The sequence below is a fragment of the Micromys minutus genome, assembly GCF_963924665.1.
Source record: "Micromys minutus genome assembly, chromosome: 32".
In the NCBI taxonomy this organism is placed as follows: domain Eukaryota; kingdom Metazoa; phylum Chordata; class Mammalia; order Rodentia; family Muridae; genus Micromys; species Micromys minutus.
In genome coordinates, this window is record NC_137967.1 from 21,056,602 (window position 1) to 21,078,728 (window position 22,127).

Below are 22,127 nucleotides of genomic sequence, written 5' to 3' on the forward strand. Positions count from 1 at the left end.
GGAAGGGTGGTCTATAAATAGAGACTGAATCCACGTGACAGCTCCGCAGCTGCTCTTGCCGCCCGTCCGGAGCTTTCAGCTTCTGAGTCTGCGCAGAAGGATCATCCGTGATGATTGAATCCGAATCACGCCTCCTCTTCCAGGCAGCTTTCCCAGACCCTCAGAAGTAAGACGGAGTGAACATCTTAACATACGATTCGATTATGCTTTTAAGAAGGACCAGCTCAAACAGGCTCTGTAATTCCATCATTGGGTAGGCTGAACCAGGAGGAGAATTGAGAGTACAAGGCCAGCATGAACTACATAGTGAATTTCAGACTAGACTGGATCACACAAGGAGTTTCTGTCTCATCAAAACAGCACACTTATGGAATTACAAGACCCTGGATGAAATATTCTGTGATTTGACCAGAAGAGAATCTGAGGTCTTTTTTGTCTTCCAGGTGCGGTGGAGCTGAGTTCCACCAGTCTGAGCTCGCTGGGGCCTTTGTTCCCGGTTCTAAGAGGCTTTGTTCTCCATCTTCTGAGATGCTCTGTTCTCAGCGTTCTGTGGTCCTAAATCTGAGCCTCTCTGCTCTGGAAGGCTGCATCTGCCTCCCTTCACTGGGCGAGCGAGGCTAGCGCCCCCTCGCGTGGCCAGCCTCTGTCACTACACCCGGTGTGTCGGCAACGTTTGTGAAATAGCCCATTTCTCAGATGGACCTTTGACTCCTTAAAAGATATGTAAGGGAGGATGGGGCAGGAGAATGGCGGTGAGTTCGAGGCCAATCTGGGATAACTATGAGAGCCTGTTAGAATGTCTTTTATAATCTTTTACGATCATCTGGCAATAACCAGCCTTGATGTGGTGAGTATCTGCCACTTTAAGGTTGAGTAACACGAGGAAACATATTTAGTCTCTCTGTGTTCTTCATCTGCATCTCAAAGAGTTATTCTGAACATCAAACAACATAATTTAGTTTTGCTTTTTAAGGGTTCCACTAAGTAACCCTGGCTGACCTGTAACTATGTAGACCAGGCAGGCTTGTAAAGAGATCAGCCTTCCTCTGGGTCCTACCTGACTTCCCCCTCCCCCAGTGCTCACATTAAAGGAGTGGGCCACCACACAGAGCTGTGTTGGAGTAGTGGCTTCTACCACTCATAAAGAACTGAGGCCTTGGCATTGTGGGTCACGTCTGATCCTGCACTGGGGCTGGAGAATTGGCTCAGCGATTTGAGAGTGCTTATTGCGCATGCAGAAGACCTGGGTTGAGTTCCTGGCACACAGAGGGAAAAAAGGTTCACAGTCCCCTGTAACTCCAGCATCAGGGGATCCATTGTCCCCCCCCCCACACACACACTTTGAAACATTTACTCTTTTAAAAATTCTCACGGTACAAGAACGGTGGCCCAGATTGGCCCACCCCATTGCTCTAAACGATCTGCAGGTCCAGGCTAGCCTACACCACATGGCAAAACCGAACAAGGCTGGGGGTGAGGCTCAGAGGTTGAGGGTGTGTCTAGAATCCTACTAGTTTCAACCCCCAACACATGAATAATCTGTCAAATGAATCTTAGCTGTTGGGGGGGTCGAGGGCTAAAAGTCAGGGTGACCAAGCAACTAGAGAACTGGGCAGGGATCCAGAGTTTACAAGGACAAAATGGTGGCACACACCTTTAATCCCAACCCTCAGGAGGCAAAGGCAGATGGACAGTGAGTTCCAGGACAGCCAGCACTAGGTAGAGAGACTCTGTCTCAAAAAACAAACAAACAAAACAAAAACAACCATTCTTTCCCCACAGCCTGAGGGCCAAGCTGGGAGCAATGGAAGTTTAGCTGTTCCCTAGACACACGGGCCCATGCTCTGACTGCCTCAAGTTCCCCATCCCCACTCATCCAGTCCCCAGGTCTCATCTATTCTCAGTGCAATGGTAGCAGGACCTGAGGTGTCATGGTCACCACTGCATACCCAGAACCACTCAGCACAGTGACAGAAATGGACAGGAGCCATTGCAATAGAAAACACTTAAGGCTGGGAAGGCAGCTCAAAGGGTCCAGTGCTCACCCTGAAAACTCGAGGGTCTCAGCTCAGATTCCCAGGCCCCATGCAGAAGGCCAAAAGCAATGGTTCGGTTCCATGACTGTTATTTTAGTGCGGGGTTGGGGGGAGGGACTCAGGAGGATTACCAAAGCTTGGTGGGCCAGCCACACTGAGCTTGTGTGTCACCAAGAGACCCTGTCTCCAAAAGCTAAGTGAATGATAGGCCAGCAAGATGGCTTTCAGTGGGGAGATTGTGCTGCTGAGTCCTGAGTTCTATTCCTGGTACCCATGTCTGCATGGTGGACAGAGATAACTGACCTTTGCAGGCATGCCACCAGACACACCCTGCCCCAGAATTAGATATAAGAAGAAGCAAGCTAGAGAGGGTAACAGGAACACTCACGATAGAGACATTTTCATATTCTTCTAAGACAGGGTTTCTCCAAGTAGCCCTGGCTGTCCTGGAACTCAATCTGTAGACCAGGCTGGCCTTGAACTCAGAGATCCACCTGCCTCTGCCTCCTAAGGGCTGGGATTAAAGGTGTGTGCCACCACTACCCGGCATGATACACAGTCTCCATGTATGCACACTACACACTGACAGGCTATACTAGGCTGTACTCAGTGGTACGTGGCTCGCCTGATATTTGTAAGGGCTTGGGCTCCAACCCCAGAACCTCAAATGGAAGGACAAAAAGGAGGGAGTTTTGACATCAACATGGTGCAAAAATGGTTTTTAAAACTTGCTTGGAGGACTCGTCCGGCAGTTAAAGAACGTGCTGCATAAACACAGGGCAGGTGTTCGAACCCCCATGTAAATGATGTGCGCAGAAGCCTGCCTGTGACTCCAGCATCTTGGAAAGCAGACAGAGGATCCCTGGAGCAAGCTGGCCGGACAAACAGGTTAACAGGGAAGCTCTGGACTCCGGACATCCTGCCTTTGCTTGTGGGCTGGAGAGATGACTCGACAGCCACCAAGCGCTCTGTGGAACCCATAAGACTGCCTTTGGGAGCCAGTTTCCTCCTCTCATTGTGGGTTCTGGGGGCAACTCAGGTCGTTAGGCTTGGTGGCAGGCAGCTGCCAAGAAAGGCTCAGCTGGGCAGCGATGGTTCACAAGTTTAATCCCAACAGGTGGAGGTGGGTGGATCTCTGAATTGGAGATCAGCGTGGTTTACAGAGTGAGTTCCATCAGGACCCCGTCTTAAAGGGGGCGAGGGGGAAGAATCACTGATATATCCCAAACTGGTCTTTTTTTTTTTTTTTAAGATTTTATTTATTTATTGTATATATCGTTCTGCCTGCATGTACACTTTGCACACCAGAAGAGGGCATCAGATTCCATTACAGATGGTTGTGAGCCACCATGTGGTTGCTGGGATTTGAACTCAGGACCTCCGGAAGAGCAGTCAGTGTTCTTAACCTCTGCGCCCTCTCTCCAGCCTCCCAGACTGCTCTTAAAATATAATTTTAGAATAACGTATGTAGTTAAAGATATTGAAAATTTTTTTGCCTATGTATGTGTGTGTGTGTGTGGGGGTGGCTGGCTACACTGTGTTTTCCACACTGACATGGAGGTCAGAGGACAACTTCCTGGAGTCTGTCCTTGTCCCCAAGACTGCTGGGTTGGAGCGTGGCCTCAGCTCAGACCTCCTCTCAAGCAGTTCCTCCCTGAGCCGTCTCATGTGCCCGTGGATCTCAGTCTCTGAAGCTCCTGCTCTGACTCCTGCAGTGCACCATGACTGCAGGTGCGGGACACACCCAGCCTGCTTGTCCTTTCACAGTGGGAGATGTTGGGTCAGTGGCCCTGCCATATACTAGACAAATACCCCGGGCTAAGCCACCCCCTGCCCTCACTGGTAAGGGCTCCATCCACTGTCCCTTAAGTGTGCTTAGGACCTAAGATAGTTTTCTCCATCTTGAGAGCTGCACCCACTCATCTGCCATGGTGCTTCCTCTAACCCCTCCCCTTCACCTCCCCATCCCTTCCCCTTCCTTACTTTCCTTTTTCTTCTCCCGACCAGCCCGACCCGCACTCACAGAGATCCTGCGCACACGTTCTCCCTTTTATATATTCTCCAAGTCGTCCCCAAACTCTTCCCCTTCCTCCCGTCTTCTGCGGCACCCACTTTGTGTTTTTGAGACAAGGTCTCAACAGCCCGGACTGGCCGGGAACTCACGATGTACCTCAGTACGACCTTGAACACCTGGTTCTTCTGACTCCACCTCCCAAGCGCTGGAATTACTCAGCACACACAGACTTGTCTTTTTTGAAATTCTGCAGCCCTGGCTGGCCTTGAATTTAAAGCAACCCTCCTTCAGCCTAAGTGCTGGGATTATAGACATAAATTACCCTGGCCAGTGGGAGCCTCATTTATTTAAAAAAAAAAAAAAAAAAAACATTTATTGCCTGTGTTTGTGTGGGCACATGTGGGGGTCAGGGGACAAACGGCAGGAGTCAGTTCTCCAAATCGGTTTATCCCAGGAATCAAGGTTGTTAGCCTTGGTGGCAAGCACCTTTATCCACAGTCACTCTCCAAGGTTGGGGCACCAGAGACTAAGATCATGGCCCTGGGAAGCGTCTATTTCACTGACAGGAAAGACAGAGGGCCCTGGCCCTCCTGCATAATGTGCAGGAAGCTGCTTCCTCAAGAACAGTCCACTTTTAGGATGATGTGCAGGACTCCAAAAAAAGCAAGCAGCACAGCGGGGAACACTGGCCTCAGAGGATGCTGATCCGCTCAGCCAGCCCCTGCATCTCGTGGTCCTGCGGCAGACAGGCGCCACCCAAGTCCCCTTCTACAGGCGTCCCATGGCGCTCTGCCACAAACTGTTCCCAGCGTGCGTCGTCGCTCTCATGCGTGATATATCGCTCGCCCATCTTTCCCTCTAGCTCTCGGAGGTCAAGCCACGTCTGGTACTCCTGGGCCGGGAAGAACTGGGTTAGCTTGGGGACCACACACTAGGCAGAATACTGGGATCTCAGCAACAGCCTGGTTTCTGCTGGGACCAATGATGGCAAAGCACCACACCCCACAACCTGCTCAGCCAATAGCGGTGTAGCCTATTCCCAACTACAGCATAGCAACAGGCGAGTCAATCACGTTCCCATTCGCCCAGCCAATTGGAGACCTAGTTCTACCCCCTCCCGACGTCACCTGTAACCATGGGTGGCTGAGAGACTTGTCCACGCTGTAGCGCTTGCGCATCTTCACCTGCAACAGGTTGTTGATGAGGTCGATGGCTGTGGGGGAAGGAGACAGATGAAGCTCTGACGGATGGGCGGCCTCTTCCAGAAGGTCACTCCATCCTGACTGCCACAAAGGCATACCTCCAGCACTGGCCCAGGCTACTCATGGTGGCCCGCACTGGTAATTCCAGTACTTGGGGGAGGGAAGCTGGAAGATCAGGAGTTCAAAGTCAGCCTGGACTATACCTAGCAAGTGCTGGGATTTTAAGTATGTGTCGGTATGACCAGCTCTAATTTAAAAAAATTTTTTTGATTGATTATGGTAGAGGAAGCCTATATTTTATCCCAGCAGTCAAGAAACATGGTTTTCTGAGTTCAAGGACAGTCAAGGTGAGACATTGTATCAAAAAAACAAAACGAAACAAAATATATTTTATTTTTATGTATATACCTGTGCGTGTGTGTGCGCGTGAGCGCACACGCGCGTACACATGAATGAATGTCTCCTCTTAGGTTAGAAGCGAGTATTGTGATCCCTGGAGCTAGAGTTATATCTACCAGACATGGATGCTGGAACCTAACCTTCGTTCTCTGAAAGAGCTGCAAGCAGTCTGAGCGGCTGAGACATCTGCCAGCCCGTCTACCTCCGGTTTTTAACAGCATATTTTTTGGGGTGAAAACATATTTATTTCAAATGGAATATGACGTTACAGTGATCAGTAGGGACCTAACAAAAGGCCACACACTGAAGCCACTGTTGCCTGCAGAAGACCCCGAGAAGGAAGCCCGGTCTTTGTGAAAAGGAGGATTATTAAGTACCAGCTGTTCGAGCCAAAGCCCCACCGAGGCTTTGTCAGTGGAAGCACATTTAAAGGACAAGGCTTCGCTATGTGGGCCTGTGCTAGCCTAGGGGCAATGTCTGCAGGGATTTCCATGGATATCAAACTCCACAGATGCTCAAGTCCTGTACAGAAAACAGCAGTGTTTGCATACAGCCTCCACATAGTCTCCCTGTTGTTCTGAACCATTTCTAGATAATTTATAATGTTCTTACATTGCCATAGGGAGAACCTAGCACCCTGGTTCTGTACTTGTCCTTGAGACTTGTACTGGTCTCAAGCCACCATGACACCAAGACTACTACCACTGACCTGGCCAACAGCTTCTCAGGATAGTTTTCTAGATGTGTTCCACCACTGAGCCACGCCCCCAGCCCCTCACTGGGGATTCTAGGCAGGGGCTCTACCACTGAGCCACGCCCCCAGCCCCTCACTGGGGATTCTAGGCAGGGGCTCTACCACTGAGTCACGCCCCCAGCCCCTCACTGGGGGATTCTAGGCAGGGGCTCTACCACTGCCCTATACTCCCCCAACAGATTTCCTATACTAACACAATGGAAATGTGTGAATAGTTGTTACACTGTGTCAGGGAATGATGGAAAGGGTTACCAGGCTCTTCTAGTGTCAGCCTGAGATCCCAGCAGTGGGAACTGAAGGCAGGAGGATCAGGCGTATGCTCAGCTACACAGTCCAACAAGACCACCCCAACTCTCAAATTCTCAAATGTCTGCCCCACACTGACCCCAAAGCCCCACGCTTCAGGCTGATCTCACGGGCCCAGTCGCCAAATGATATCCTTGTCGTGAGACCCATGGCCACTGCTGAGCTCTGATGAAAATATCAAAATGTCTGCCCAGCCCTGGCTCTGTGTTCCTCCTACCTCCGTCTGGTCCTGGATCCCCACAATGCACCTCTTTCCTGGACCACCCCTATAACCACACCCCTAGACTGAACTGCCTTCTCTCTGCACACATTTGCAAAGCTGCAGGCTCCTCTCTGCTCCATTGAGAGTTAGGCTCCAGTCCCTCCTAGAGAGGTACCACCACCCCCATGCAGGCCACTGGCTTCCTCTGGTTCCGTTCCTTTCAGGCTCCTACACAAACAAGCTGCACCCCATCTTGAAGGCCAGACCACACACTATGGTTAAAACTTGAGTCTTAGGGATGGAGAGGTGGCTCAGCGATTAAGAGCACTGACTGCTCTTCCAGAGGTCCTGAGTTCAAATCCCAGCACCCACATGGTGCTTTACAACCAAGGGATCTGATGCCCTTTTCTGACCTCCTCTGTCACCAGGCACACATGTATACATGCAGGCAAAACACTGCTGCACATAAAGAAAGGAAGGAAGACAGATGATGAATGGATAGACAGACAGACAGACCAGCTGACCTAGAACTGGAGGGATGGTTCAGTGGTTAAGAGCACTGGCTGCTCTTCCAGAGGATTTGGGTTAGGTTCCTAGCACCTACACGGAGGCTCTCAACTGCTTGTAACTTTAGTTCCGGGAGATCTGGTACCCTTTTCTGGCCTTCAGGAGCGTATGATGCACATGCATACATGCAGACAAAATACTCATACACACAAAATAACCACACACACACACACACACACACACACACACAAGAAAGAAAGAAAGAAAGAAAGAAAGGAAGGAAGGAAGGAAGGAAGAAGGAAAAAAGAAACCTCATCTAGTCTGGCAGTTCCTCAGAAAATTGGACATAGTACTACCTGAAGACCCAGTTATTCCTCTTCTGGGCATATACCCCAGAGACGCCCCAACATACAATAAGGACACATGCACCACAATGTTCATAGCAGCCCTATTTATAATAGCCAGAAGCTGGAAAGAACCCAGATGTCCTTCAGTAGATGAATGGATACAAAAATTGTGGTACATTTACACAATGGAGTACTACTCAGCCATCAGAAACAATGACTTTATGAAATTCTTAAGAAAATGGATGAATTTAGAGAATATCATCCTGAGTGAGGTAACCCAGTCACAAAAGAACAGACTTAATATGCAGTCACTGATAATTGCACACTAGCCCCAGAAAGCTCTGAACACCCCAGAAACAACCCACAGACTATATGAAGCTCAAAAAACAAAACAAAAACAAAACAAAAAAACAAAAGGCCAAAAAGTGAAAGCCTCAGTCCTTCTTAGAAAAAAAAAGTGTATAGCACCCTCTCAGCTTTTCAGAGTGAGCTACACCTAGACCTTAAATCATTAATAATTCAAGAGCTAAGAATGTAGCCTTGTGGCAATTTTTGGTATTCAAAAATCATTATTTTTAATCTATACACATCAAGAAAACTGACTGTTTCCATGTTACGTTCTGTTCTACATGTACTTTATGCTTATGGTAACTAGTAAGATTCCAATGCACACTATCAAACCTGTAAAAGGATCAAGTACTGACAAAAATATATTCATATAGTTTTACACCAAAATGCTTTTAAAAATCTGTACACGTATCTCTCTTTTTAAAACCCTCAGGGGTTAACCATAGTTCGACCCGCTCCCACAGCCCAGCCTCCCTGACTGCCTTTCTCTCAGCCCCACCCACATTCTGACCTGGGTCCACACCCACCCTTCATAGTCCCGCCCACCCAGGCCCAGCCTTGCCCAATCTCTTACAGCCTTACCCACTAGGCGTGGCCTTGCCCTGTTGTACTCTTTTGCCCACGTTCCATCCCCACACTTACTGAAGTCTAACCCTGGCTTCTTCCCCACCCTCTTGCCTCCTAGGCTGTCCACAGTAGCTCACCTCCAGATGAGATGTGGCTCCAGGGGCTGGCCGGGTACATAAAGGCCGCATTCTGTATCTGGTCATTGATGTCCTCGTCCTCATTGAAGGGAAACGTGCCACTGAGGCTCACGTACATGATCACACCCACGGACCACATGTCCAGCGAGCGGTTGTAACCCTGGTTGAGCAGTACCTCAGGGGCCAGGTAGGCGGGCGTGCCCACCACTGAGCGCCGGAAAGACTTCTCTCCGATGATGCGAGCGAAGCCAAAGTCACATAGCTTCACCTGTAATGGTGGCAAGTTAAGGTTGCGCGGGATGATGACGCCACCTCCCCCGTTTGCCACTGCATGTACCAGCGCCTCAGTATTCCTCAGTATTCCAAACAATATTGCACGACGGCTCAAATCCAGGATCTACCACTCACTAGTTTAGTGGTCTCAGGTGAGTGACTTTCTCTCTCCGTACCTGTTTCCAAATCTCTAAGACAAGAATAATTGCACCTGTCTCACGGGGCTGTGGTGAGGACGATGTGAGTTAATCCATATGCGGCTCCTGAGTGGAACCAGTACGAAGACATCGCTGTTAAATGCTCTCTACGGCTGAGTGTCTGCCTCCTAGGTTAGGTCGCAGCCTCCACCTGACCTTTTGTTAACGGTGCCTACAGGACGGGTGTGTTATGGACTGGAAGGGGGGGACACAGGCAATACTTCAGAAGTCTGTCCAGTCAGAAGGGGCCCATGATTCCATCATCTGGGGATGGGTTAACGTCTAAGACTTTCTGGGGATACTAAAGAGGACCAGGTATGCAGGACCTGCTGCAGGTATGTGAGCTCAGCTACTGGGGGGTGGGGAGGGGGGCAGAGCTAGGATCACAAGTACAAGGCTAGCCCAGACAATAGACGTTCAAGGTTAGCCTGAGCACCTCTATTTATTTAGCTGTTTATTTATTTAGTTTAGTTTTGTTTTTGATACAGGGTTTCTCTGTGTAGTCCTGGAACTCTCTCTATAGACCAGGCTGGCCTCAAACTCACAAAAATCCACCTGTCTCTGCCTCCTGAGTACTGGGATTAAATGCATGTGCAGGGCTGGAGAGATGGCTCATTGGTTAAGAGCACGACTGATCTTCCAGAGGTCCTGAGTTCAATTCCCAGCAACCACATGGTGGCTCACAACCATCTGTAATGGGATCTGACGCCCTCTTCTGGCGTGTCTGAAGACAGCTACAGTGTACTCACATATAGAAATAAATGAATAAATCTTTAAAAACTGAAAAAAAATGCATGTGCCATCACTGCCTGGCAGATTTATTTACTTTTTAATGCAGAACAAAGACAGATTAAGAAAAAAAAAAAACTGAGTATGAGATAGATTCCAAGGAAGAGCTATTGAGACTTTGTTACAAATAAAATTTATAAAGCATAATGGTAGAGCCCCTGCCTAGAATCCCCCAGGGAGGGGCTGGGGGCGTGGCTCAGTGGTTAGATCCCTGTCTAGAATCCCCCAGTGAGGGGCTGGGGGCGTGGCTCAGTGGTAGAGCCCCTGCCTAGAATCCCCCAGTGAGGGGCTGGGGGTGTGGCTCAGTGGTAGAGCCCCTGCCTAGAATCCCCCAGTGAGGGGCTGGGGGCGTGGTTCAGTGGTTAGATCCCTGTCTAGAATCCCCCAGTGAGGGGGTAGGTCTAGCATAAGCAGGGCCCTAGGTTCAATTCCTAGAAGGTGAGAAAGACCAATGAGACGTGAGAGAAGTGATGTGGGCCACAATCCTCAGTACTTCAGAGAAGGAAAGGGATGCATGCATTTCTTGTCTTTTTTCCCCTTTGTCTAGCTGGACTACTGACTAGGAAGGCCAGTAGCACAACAAAAGTGTTTTAAATGTAACAGCAGGGAAGAGGGTACCCAAGGAGTAGTAACTTTGTAGCCCCAGAATGGAGTCCGAGACCAGGCCCTTGTGTTATGAAGCCAGGTCACCCAGGGTGTGAAGCTCACCTGCATCCAGGTCATTAGTCACCGTCCAGCCCCTGCCGTGGAGACCTCCCCCTCCCCCCTCCAGTGTAGGAGGGGATATAACAGACCTGTGGAAACGGATCGGCTGATGCCAGTAACACATTCTCTGGTTTCAAGTCACAGTGGACGATGTTCTTGAAGTGCAGGTGTCTCAGCGCCACCAGGATCTGAGCAGAGGAGGCGGGGCCAAGTGGGGAAAGGAGGAGATTAAGCTGATGCCCACAAGTCCAAGGCCCACCCAGGCCTTCCCTGCATCCCTAAGGATGCTGCCTAGGTGAGGGAGTTGTTAAGGAAAGGATCCCAGAAACAGTAGTACCACTTACTCTCAAGCTAAGAGCTTGATATAGAACTCTAGAAAGGTCGGGCCACAGTGGGAAGGGGTGGGAAGACCGAGCTTGAAACCCTAATGAGGTATTAAGACAGCAGGGCTTCCAAGGCACTTCCGTCCTGTGGTACGATTCACATGCATTTTTAGGTCTGATGTGACAGCACAGGCGTTTAATCTCAGCACTTGAAAGGCAGAGGCAGGTGGACCTCAGTGGGTTTTTGTTTTCTGTTCTGTTTAGTTTTGCTTGAGGTAGGGGTTCTCTGTGTAACCTTGGCCTTGGACTCAGAGATCCTCCCTGCCTCTGCCTCCTGAGTACTGGGATTAAAAGTGTGCCCCATCATCATGATCCGAGTGATTCTGAGGCTAGCCTGGTCTACAGAGGGAGTTCCATGACAGACAGAGCTACATTTGGAAGACCCCCATCTCAAAAACAATAACCAACAACCGCAAAATTTGTTTTGTTGGTAAGATGGCTGAACAGGGAGAGGTGCTTGCCACTAAGCCAGTGATCTGAGTTCTTTCCCTGGAACCCACATGGTGGAGGGAGAGAAACAAGCTATTCTCCCATTTATACAGGTGCATTGTGACACACCCCCCACCACACATATACAAACATACTACATTTAATTTCTAGAAAGTATTAGTGAGGTGTGGTAGGGCATGGTTATCATCCCAGCAGTAAAGGGGCTGAGGCAGGGCAAGGACAGCCTGGGCTATATGAGAACTAGGCTAGCCTGGGCTACAGTGAGAGCCTGTAGGTTTTTTGTTTTGTTTTGTTTTTCAAGACAAGTGTTTCTCTGTGTAGGCCTGGGTGTCCCAGAACTCGTTCTATAGTCTAGGCTGGCCTCAGACTCAAGGATCTGTCTCCCTCTACCTCCGGAGTGCTGGGATCAAAGCCGTGTACCACCAACACCCAGGAGAGACTCTGTCTTAGAAAACCAAATAAGTAAATAAATCTTACAATACAAGGCGATACAGCCAATAGACAGTGTAAGGAAGACACCAAGTGTATCCAGCTCTGTGAGGAGCAGTGGTTCTCAACCTTCCTAATGCTGTGGTCCTTTAATACACTTCCTCTGCTGCAGTGACCTCAGCCCATAATATTGTTTTTGTTCCTTCTTCATAACTGTAATTCTGCTACTGTATATCTGATATGCAGGACATTTGCTGTGCGAAAGGGTTGTTGGACCCTGGAAGGGGTTGCGACCCACAGGTTAAGAATCGCTAGTCTAGGGCTGGAGAGATGGCTCAGTGGTTAGAGCACTGGCTGCTCTTCCAGAGGTCCTGAGTTCAAATCCCAGCAACCACTTGGTGGCTCACAACCATCTGTAATGGGATCTGATGCCCTCTTCTGGTGCATCTGAAGACAGCGACAGTGTACTTATATATAATAAATAAACAAACCTTTAAAAGAAAAAGAATCACTAGTCTAGAGGTCAAAAAGCAGCTACTGGCCCAAGCAGAAAACCTGACTCCACATTTACTAAGGTGGCTTTAGGCAAACTGTTGCATCTTTGGGTCTCAGTTTGTTACTCTGTAAAATGGAAATAATAATGACAGTGTTTACATAAGGTCTTAAATTGAAAGAACAGACTGACTTTGTGCTGCCCAGAGTGACCTTGAACTTCTGTTCTCCCAGCCTCCACTTCCCCAGTGTTGGAATTATAGGCATGTGTCGTGGTTTCTGGTTTTTTGTGGTGTCGGGGAGTGAACCCAGGGCTTTGTGCGTGTTAGGTAACAAACTGAGCCATGTCCCTAGACCCTCCTCTGGTTTTATGAGACAGGGTTTTGCCCTAGTGCAAGCTGTCTGGAAATCTCCTTTGTTTTGTTTTAATTTTGTACGTTTTTATCTCAGTTTGTTTTTTGAGCCAGTGTCTGTATATCCCTGGCTGACCAGGAACTCACTACGCACCCCAGGCTAGACCCAAACTCATTATGTAGCTGAAGCTAGCCTTAAATTGATCCTTGTACATCTTCCTCTTGGGTGCTAAGGTTACAAGCCTGTGTCACCACGGCCTCTGGAGTACAGGACTCAGTGGTACCCACCTGGAAATGTAGTGGGTCAGGTCTAAAGTTCGTGAGGCAAAGAAATGGGTCCAGTACTTAGAGGTGGAGCAGGCAAGAGCCCCGAGGACAGAAAAAAATCTGCAGAGAGAAAAGAGAGGAGAGAGAGGGAGAAGGAGAGAGAGAGGGAGGGAGAGAGGAGAGCAGAATGAAATGGAAGACCAGAGAGAGAGAAACTGCTTTGGTTGTTGAAAGTACTCGGCCCCTTCTTCTGAGCAGTGGCATGTAGCTGCCTCAGGGGACCTCTGTCCTATCTCCCAGGCATATTGCTGGGGGCTGGGAGGGGTCAGAGCAGCGACAAAGCGCAGCAGGTATGCCTTGCAGCCAACAGGACTGACCTAGAGTGGGGAGAGTCCCAGCTGGAGGGGAAGCTTTTCCCGGAAGGACTGAAACCCGGACACCAGGGAGTGTCCAACACCGCACAGGTTAAAGTGGCGAATGAGGGCCGCGGTGGAGGGACGGCCCAGCCAGCGTGCACCAAAGTTCTCAGCACTGGGGAGGCAGAGCGGGGAGATCAGGGGATTCCAGGTCCCCTCTGACTACATGGTAGGTTCAAGGCTAGCCTAGGATGTAGAAGACCAGGTCTCAAACAACAACAAAAATAAGAAAGGATGAAAGAAAGAGAAAGGCAAGTTGGAAACAAATACTGGATAAAAAAGGACTGAGAAGCCCGCAGAGATGGCTCAGTGGGTAAAGGCTCTGGACAGCAACCCCGACACCTCAATCCCTGGGACCTACACGGTGGGAAGGAGAGAACCAACTCCAGCAAGTTGTCCTAAGACCTCCGCACGTGTGCTACGGAACCCAAGCTGTGGCACGTGCGCAGCCACTCACATACAAATTCACACCGGAAATATAATGAAACATTAAATAGCATAAAGGACAGTTGACCTCACATCTATCATATTATAAAGAGCACTTATAATGCAATAAGTATGCCTGGTGACCCCTGTGTGCCCAGTTGTTTGGCCATGTTAGGCCAGTCTTGTTGAAGTAGAGTTCCAGGCTAGCCAGGGATACATATTAAGACCTTGTGTCCCAAACCAAACCAAACAACCAAACAAAAAACCCAAACACCCCAAAACCAAACAACAAACCACCACCACCACCATCAAACCAAAAAACAAGAGCTGGAGAGACAGTTCAATGGTTAGGACCAGGGTTAAAATCCCAGGACAAAGGGTGCTTCACAACTGCAGTTCCTTCCTAGGGACAGCCGATGTTCACTTCTGGCCTCCCCCGTTAGTGTACACACCACATCCATACATTAAGGCAAACACTCATACACATAGAAAATAATAAATCTCACATGCCTTTAATCCCAGAACTTGGGAGGCTGAGACAGACGGCTCTCCATGAGTTCCGGGGCAGCCTGGTCTACATAGTGAGACCCTGTCTCAAAATTAAATAGTTTTTTTAAAAAGTGCGAAACTGACATAAAATATGGACCAAAATAACTTGAGTGTGTGGCACTTGTGACCCCAGCCTCGGGAAGGCTGATACAGGAGAATCACATGGGGTCAGCACTGAGTGTATGAGATCCTGTGTCTCAAAAAACCAAAAGGCAGTAAATAAGAGGTTTCCTGGGGCTGGAGAGATGGCTCAGTGGTTAGAGCACCGACTGCTCTTCCAGAGGTCCTGAGTTCAATCCCAGAAACCACATGGTGGCTCACAACCATCTGTAATGTGAGATCCAATGACCTCTTCTGGTGTGCAAGCACACATGCAGGCAGAAAGATATATATATATCTTTCAAAAACATTGTTTTTCTGAGCCTGGCAAATATTTTTATCCATCATTAGTAAGAAGTGTGAAAACATGCATCTTCCCACTCAGTTGGTGGAAAAAGACAGGAAAGGTTTTAGACAATAAAAAGTTGTGTTTTACTTTTTGAGACAGGGTCTCATGTAGCCCAGGCTGCCCTTGAATTCACTACATAGGGAAGGATGGCCTTGAACTCCTGATCTTCCTGCCTCCCATAGCATTCTGTCCCACCATGCAAAGTCTATACAGCATTGAAGCACCTACCCAAGTCCATAATCCCAGCACTCAGAAAACAGAGTCATGAGGATTCCAAGTTTATGGTCCTACTCGTCTACACAGTGAGCTCTGGGCTAGCCTGAGCTACACAAGATCCTTTCTCAAAAACCAAGAGGAAACCAGGAGTAGTGGCGCACACCTTTAATCCCAGCACTCGGGAAGATTAGTAAATCAGTACCAATCATAGCTACTATGAAAGGGGGAAGTTGGTTCCCCTTCCTCAATCTTTCAACCATTCCCTAGGTTATATGACGAAGGGTCCCCCAGATCTGCTCCATGCTTGTCCCAGTGGTAGCCATCCACCCTGGATGGTGTCTGTGACACAAGGTGGGCAGGGGGCCACGACGGGGAAGACTATAATAAATAATGTCATAGTATCTGCTAAGCCCCAATTATCGTCTCCCCGACCCCTTTTTTTCTTTCTTTCTGATAAATGGATCTTAAAATGTGGCCCTGGTTGTCATGGAACTCACTACGTAGACAAGGCCTTGAACTCACAGGGATCCACTGCCTTTGCCTCCCAAGTGCTAGGCATACACCACCACACCCGGCTTCTGTCCCTCTATTGTTTATCTCTTATTGCTATTAGTAAGATTTCCATCTATTTCTCTAATCTGATCTCTTGAGTGTCCAGGGCACCAGCCTCTTCTTCATGCCTCCGCCAGGGGGCGCCGGAGGCCACGGCGCACAGCGCACCTGCGTGATGAGGAACTTGGTGAGCCGCTCTGGAAGCCTGCCCTTCTCACTTGAGAGGATCATCTCCAACATGTCTCCGTGCAGTTTCTCCATTACCACGAATACCTTCTCAGGGGTCTCAAACATGCACTCGAGGTTCACGATCCCGGGGTGCCGCAGACTCTGTCCGGGAATGGGGGAAGAGGGGTCAGGGCTGAGGATCAGTATGGCAAGAGGTGGCAAGCGCCTAAAGAAGTCTTTGCATTGTGAACTAATGGGCAAGGCCTGGGCTGCAGGAGACAGCAGGAAGCTCGGGACAATAGCAAGATCGCACTGCATGTGTGCAGCTTTGGTTTCCATGTGATCGTTTTTCTTCTGATACTCGCACATCATAGGCAAGCTCTACCACTGACACCCTAGCCCACATCTTCCTATGGCACCCCAGATACCTTCAGAAGGAAGCCCACTAAGTGTCCCCCACCCTCTTCCCTGGTCTCATTTCTTCCATGACTCTGGAGTTCCCTGTCACCTGCACAGACTGGCCCTTGTCCCTCTCTGCCCAGGACACCCCTCAGTCCCAGCATGTGTATCTTCTCTTGCAGAAAGACTATCTTGATCACCCCTAGACTGCGGCCCAGGTTGTGCTTAAAAAGAATGTCTTGTCTGAGTCATGGTCCCTTCGGGTCACCTGGAGAATGGCCACTTCATTCCTGAGCTGGCTCTCCTGCTTGGTGGGGAAGCGCAGTTTGTCAATGACCTTTACTGCAACGTCTCTGCCAGTCTTCCTGTGTTTCCCTGAGGTGGGGCACAGGAAAAATAAAGGGTCAGAGATCAAGAAAGCCCGGTTCCTTCCCCTCTGTGGAGACCCAGATGAACTGAGCAAAAATATCGGAGGCCTTCAAGGTTTCTCTGAAGAGTTCTCAGTATGAGGAATGGAATGGCAGGGCTGGAAAAGTGGGAGAAGAGGGGCTAGAGGTATGGTTCAGTTCCAGAACCCCTGCCTAGGATCCCCAGTGAAGGGCTGGGGGCGTGGCTCAGTGGTAGAGCCCCTGCCTAGAATCCCCCAGTGAGGAGCTGGGGGCGTGGCTCAGTGGTAGAGCCCCTGCCTAGAATCCCCCAGTGAGGGGCTGGGGGCGTGGCTCAGTGGTAGAGCCCCTGCCTAGAATCCCCCAGTGAGGAGCTGGGGGCGTGGCTCAGTGGTAGAGCCCCTGCCTAGAATCCCCCAGTGAGGGGCTGGGGGCGTGGCTCAGTGGTAGAGCCCCTGCCTAGAATCCCCCAGTGAGGGGCTGGGTGGCTCAGTGGTAGAGCCCCTGCTTAGCGTGCCTTTCACCCCTAGAAAAAGAAAGAAAAAAACAAACAAGCCAGGAGTGGTGGTGCAATTTATGATCCCAGCATTTGGAAGTCTGAGGCAGGAGGACCACAAGCTTGAGGGGACCGTGGGCTGCTGATTAAAGCTACAGAGAGAGCTTCAAGAAGGGCAATGGATAATAGGCAACTATACTCCTAACCAATCAGAAGCCAGAATGTACATCTCCTATTGATAACAGTCAAGAAGCCCACTGATTGTCCTGATGGGCAAAGGAGCCTGAGAGTCCCTGAACTTAGGATCCAGCTTCCCAACCCAAACGAAACAGGAAGGCATGGCATCCCCCGACCCCGGTAGCCTCTGAGTCAGGCCTGAGGCACCCTTACCTCCATAGACCACTCCAAACTGCCCGGAGCCCAGCACCTCATCTGGGAAGATCTGGTAGACAGTGGCTATGTCCTGTGAGGAGGACACAGCAGGGTCACGGGTGCAAATTGGAAATAAAAGAGGGTCAAGGAGATGGGAGACTGGAAGGTTGGAGGGTGAATGGGAGAGCAGGGTATTTCATCACAACGAGTTAAAATGAAGTTAAGACAGAAGGAAGGGTCCTGCGCTGGCAGGAAACTTACCACGTTCTCTTGGATCTGACTGTTGGACACAGAGATGCTCAGAGAAGCTTGTCCTGGGAGGAGAGGAGACTCGAGTGAGCGAGCTCCGGGTCTCCCCTGTGCCTCCCAAGGCTACACATGAAGCCTTAGTTTCCTCATCTGGGAAATGGCCTACAAGAACCACCACGGGAGTAGACCAGATGTCCCCAGAGGCTTATGGGACCTCGCAATCCTATACCTGGCATTTTACCCAGCATCCTCAGTGCTGCAGAATGGAGGCATGCTGAGCCCATTTAACAGAGTAGGAAACTGAGGCTGGGAGGGACAGTCACCACAGATTGCGGCAACCTCCCCTGACCCTACCCCACGACATTACAAATCCAACTGAAGTGTTTACAAAGTCCTGTTCCTTCAGCCACTCCAATGCCTCCCTTCCTCTCCCACCCCTGTCTTCCCACCCCACCCCCAGATGCCTCTTTCTCCCAGCCCCAGACCTGCCCTTTCCGTCTCCTCTTTTCATTTTACTTTTGCACGTGCTTACAAGCACAGCTGTCCACAGAGAGGCCGGAGAGGGCAGAGGATCCCCAGTTCCAGGCAGGAGGGATTCATCCAGTGCGGGGGTGGGGGGGGCTGGGAACTGAACTTAGCCTCTGCAAGAGCAGCAAGTGTCTTACCACTGAGCCATCTCTCCCCTTCCTCCTCTTCCTCCCTCTCCTATTCTTTCTCCTTTGCGAAAGTCTCTGCTATACAGCTCAGTCTGGCTTTGAAATCATTGTGTAGCTTGGGCTGTACTCATAGTAATCCTCCTGTCTCCGCCTTGAGGTTGCTGGAGAAAGCAGTGTGTGTTGCTATGCCTGGCTCAGTTCTGTCCTTTCCTGTATATGCGTCTGTATACACATCAACAAAGCCAGAGGGGTCTTGTTAAATACAACCCTGAGGCTGGAGAGACAGCTCAGTGGTTAGGAGCACTGACTGCTCTTCCAGAGGTCTTGAGTTCAAGTCCCAGCAACCACATGGTGGCTCACAACCATCTGTAATGGGATCTGATGTCCTCTTCTGGTGTGTCTGAAGACTGCCATAGTGTACTCGCAAACATAAAATAAATAAACAAACAAACAAATCCAACCCTGATGCTGTCCCCCCTCTACGCTCTTCCCTGCCACAGCTCTCCAGTGCCCTCGGGAGGACGCTCAGGGCCCTCTAAGACCTGTAGGCTGATGTAAGCCTCATCTCTGAGGCTTCAACCCACTGCAGTGTGTGTGTGCTCCCGACATATGGCCTCCCTCTGGTGCTCATGCGCAGAAGGCTCTCTCCTGCCTCTTCTCTTTCATCCACACCGTATCAGAGATGTGCTGTCTCCAGTAAAGTGCCCCGGCTTCCCAGCTTCCTCACCCCTGTCCTGCCCTACTGATGCCACAGAACACTTCAGAGGCTGGGCTCAGAGATAACACGCCCAAAGTCGTATCAGGTCAGGCGTTTCATAGACTCAAACCCAGGCCCAAGCCCAGCCCACAGCCTGCCTGCTTCCGGGCTTGTTCCTTACCCAGAATACCTAGAGCCTCTCCTGCACCACCTGTGGCACCCCGGGTGGGGACTTACTGTGTGGTGTGTGGCCTGGGGCACTGGGTGCATCTTGAAGGATAACAGGCATCAATGCCTGGCGGATGGCTGTCTCCCAACCACGAACGGCCTCTGTTCCCTGCCCACTTGGCCCTCCCGGGGCCCCGCCAGGTGTCTCGCCCACAAAGTAGGTGACATTGGCCGTGATGATCTCGAAGCAGTGTGGGTTGGTGCCCGGAGGTACTAGGCTGAAGTTCTGAGCCGGCTCCACAGCAAGGATTTCAGACAGTGGGATTTCCTGGCAAGGGACGGGACTGTCAGTACAGGCAAACCGATCGGGTCATCGGCTGTTCTCAGAGGGCCGCGTTAGAACCAGCGTCGGTAAGGACAGAGCTGTTCTACATGGAGGCGGGAAGGCCTTCCAGAAATACCTATGCTTACCCTAAGAGTAGCCAGCTGGCAAGGAGATCATGGAACAGCATGTGAGAGGGCCCTGAGGAAGACTTGCTGTGCCCATCCTATGAGACAGTGCCTGGCACACTGCAGGCACTTGGAAAATGTTTGATGTATAAATGAAGGACACGAATCTACACAAGGACATCAGGGACCACACAGAGAAGCCTGGATTTTTGTATAAGGGCCCTAGTGCAGGGACTATGAGGTACTGAGAAAGGAAGGAAGAAAAGATGAAGGAGAGGAAAGCTATGTCTTAGTCACAGGGAGAGCTGCAGCAGAAGGACCACAAGTTCAAGGCTGGCCTAAGCAACTTGGTGAGACCCTCCTTCAAAAATAAAAAGTACAAAGAGGGGTGGGAAAATGGCTCAGTGGTAGAGCCCCTGCCTAGAATCCCCCAGTGAGGGGCTGGGGGCGTGGCTCAGTGGTAGAGCCCCTGCCTAGAATCCTCCAGTGAGGGGCTGGGGGCGTGGCTCAGTGGTAGAATGCTTTCCAAGCTTAAGTTGGACTCTGGTTTGAAAAAGTGACTTATGCAACAAGCTCTGTGGTGAGACAGATAGTGGAAAGTAAGAAAGATGCAGGCCTGGGCATGTCAAGAAAGACATGGTGGAGGCTGGCGACCTGCTCTCTATTCCCAGATCAGTGGAGTCACTGGATTTCTGATGCCTTTATACATGTGTGCATTTTGCTTTGGAGACAGGGCTCAAGTAGCCCAGGCTGGTTTTGAACTCTACCTCCCAGAGTTCCGTGATCACAGATGCATGTCATCATGTCCAGCTTACTCTATAGAGTTTTCAGTAAGGGCTCCTGGGCTCCAGAGAGGAGCAAGGTCTCACGACACAGACTTCCGCGAGGAAGGAACCAGAAACAGTGAGGATAAGACAGTGCCCCACGGGGAAGCCGCAGAAAAGACAAGCTATAGGCCACCAATTAATCTGAAGGTAATAACAGGCTTGCTAGGCGTGGTGCACGTGTCTTTACCCCGGCTCTCAGGAGTCAGAGGCCGGCAGATCCGTGAGTTCCAGGCCAGAGCAGCTCTGCCAGCCGGAGCCTTGCACATGTTAGGCCTGAGCTCCTCGCTTTCTACGGGTGATTTCTGAGTTCTCACGCTGGCCTTAGAGCAGAGCTAGTATTTGAGGCTTTTTTTTTTTTTTTTTTTTTTTTTTTTTTTTTTAAACAGGCGAGATAAAGGAGCGAGGAGAGGCTAAGGCACATGCCTGCCCCCCAGACTGGAAATCACAGATGTGGAACCAAGTGGGCGGTACTGGCTTCACCTCTAGAAGCAGGGAGACAGCGGGGCGGAAGATTATGGGAGTTGTAAGGATCTGGGCTGGCCACTGGAGAACAGGGAAGGAGCAGAGATGGAGGACACGGGCCCACCTTGTAGTATCTGTTGGTCGTGTTGTTCTGGAAGAGGGTAATGCATTTGCAGTCCAGGCGCCAATAGTGCCGCTTCCTCTGTCCGAAAGACACGGGCAGGGTGAGGGTGGTAACCAGGCTCTTCTTGGCCCCACCCACCAGCTGCCCCGCCCTAAGCCCGCGGGGCTGTACATCCTGCCCAGTCCCCTTCCTCTACCCCCCATTCTAGCACTGCCTACAGAACCCCAGCTCCTTAGACCTCAGCTCCCTGGACCCTCTTGGCCCTCCCCTCTGTATCCCCGCCCACCTAGACCCCGCCCATCCTGTATCCCCGCCCATCATGTAATCCCCGCCCACCTAGACCCCGCCTATCCCGTATCCCCGCCCACCCAGACCCCGCCTATCATGTAATCCCCGCCCACCTAGACCCCGCCTATCATGTAATCCCCGCCCACCTAGACACCGCCTATTCGGCCACTGAGTACTCTGAATGCTCAAGCTTTTCCAGCAAACCTTTACATCTAGTCACACCCAACTGGCCTCACCTGCCCATTTTCTCGGCCCACCCACAATTCCGGCCATGCCCACCCAGACTTATGACTCTATGCCAACTCAAGTTCTTCCAGCCCACCCCTAAGTCTATCCCCGCCCACTTGTCACCACCCACCCTGACTAGCCCAGTCCATCCACACGTGGGCCCCGAACTCACCAGTGTGTCCTTGTTGCTGAAATGGACCACCCAGCCCTCCCGCAGGGTGGTGCTGGATTTCCGGGTCGTGTGCCGCACAGACTGTACCACGCGCATCAGGGGGATGTATCCCAGAGAGCTGCAGGGAATGGGTGGGATGTCACGTGCAAAACTGATGTCCTGCCTGGGGCCACAGGGACATCTTTGAGCAGCCACGTGAGAATGCTACTTCTTTCCCCCAC

The 22,127-nt window shown here is 50.6% G+C and overlaps 1 protein-coding gene across 2 annotated transcripts in view; it reads right to left on the bottom strand.

Annotated features, from left to right (window-relative positions):
• Positions 1–4,115: 4,115 nt before the first annotated feature.
• PRKD2 (protein kinase D2) overlaps positions 4,116–22,127 on the bottom strand; it is a 28,019-nt gene continuing 10,007 nt past the window's right edge. For both annotated transcript variants that reach the window (XM_080908740.1, XM_080908739.1), the window contains 11 exons: positions 21,907–22,024; positions 21,219–21,296; positions 19,425–19,683; positions 17,847–17,899; positions 17,604–17,676; positions 16,600–16,706; positions 15,933–16,094; positions 10,873–10,971; positions 8,820–9,087; positions 5,178–5,263; positions 4,116–4,942 (listed from right to left, as the gene is read on the bottom strand). In XM_080908740.1, the coding sequence (XP_080764866.1) occupies positions 4,742–4,942; positions 5,178–5,263; positions 8,820–9,087; positions 10,873–10,971; positions 15,933–16,094; positions 16,600–16,706; positions 17,604–17,676; positions 17,847–17,899; positions 19,425–19,683; positions 21,219–21,296; positions 21,907–22,024 (1,504 nt within the window). In that variant the 3' untranslated portion in view covers positions 4,116–4,741. The remainder of the gene's footprint in view (positions 4,943–5,177; positions 5,264–8,819; positions 9,088–10,872; positions 10,972–15,932; positions 16,095–16,599; positions 16,707–17,603; positions 17,677–17,846; positions 17,900–19,424; positions 19,684–21,218; positions 21,297–21,906; positions 22,025–22,127) is intronic.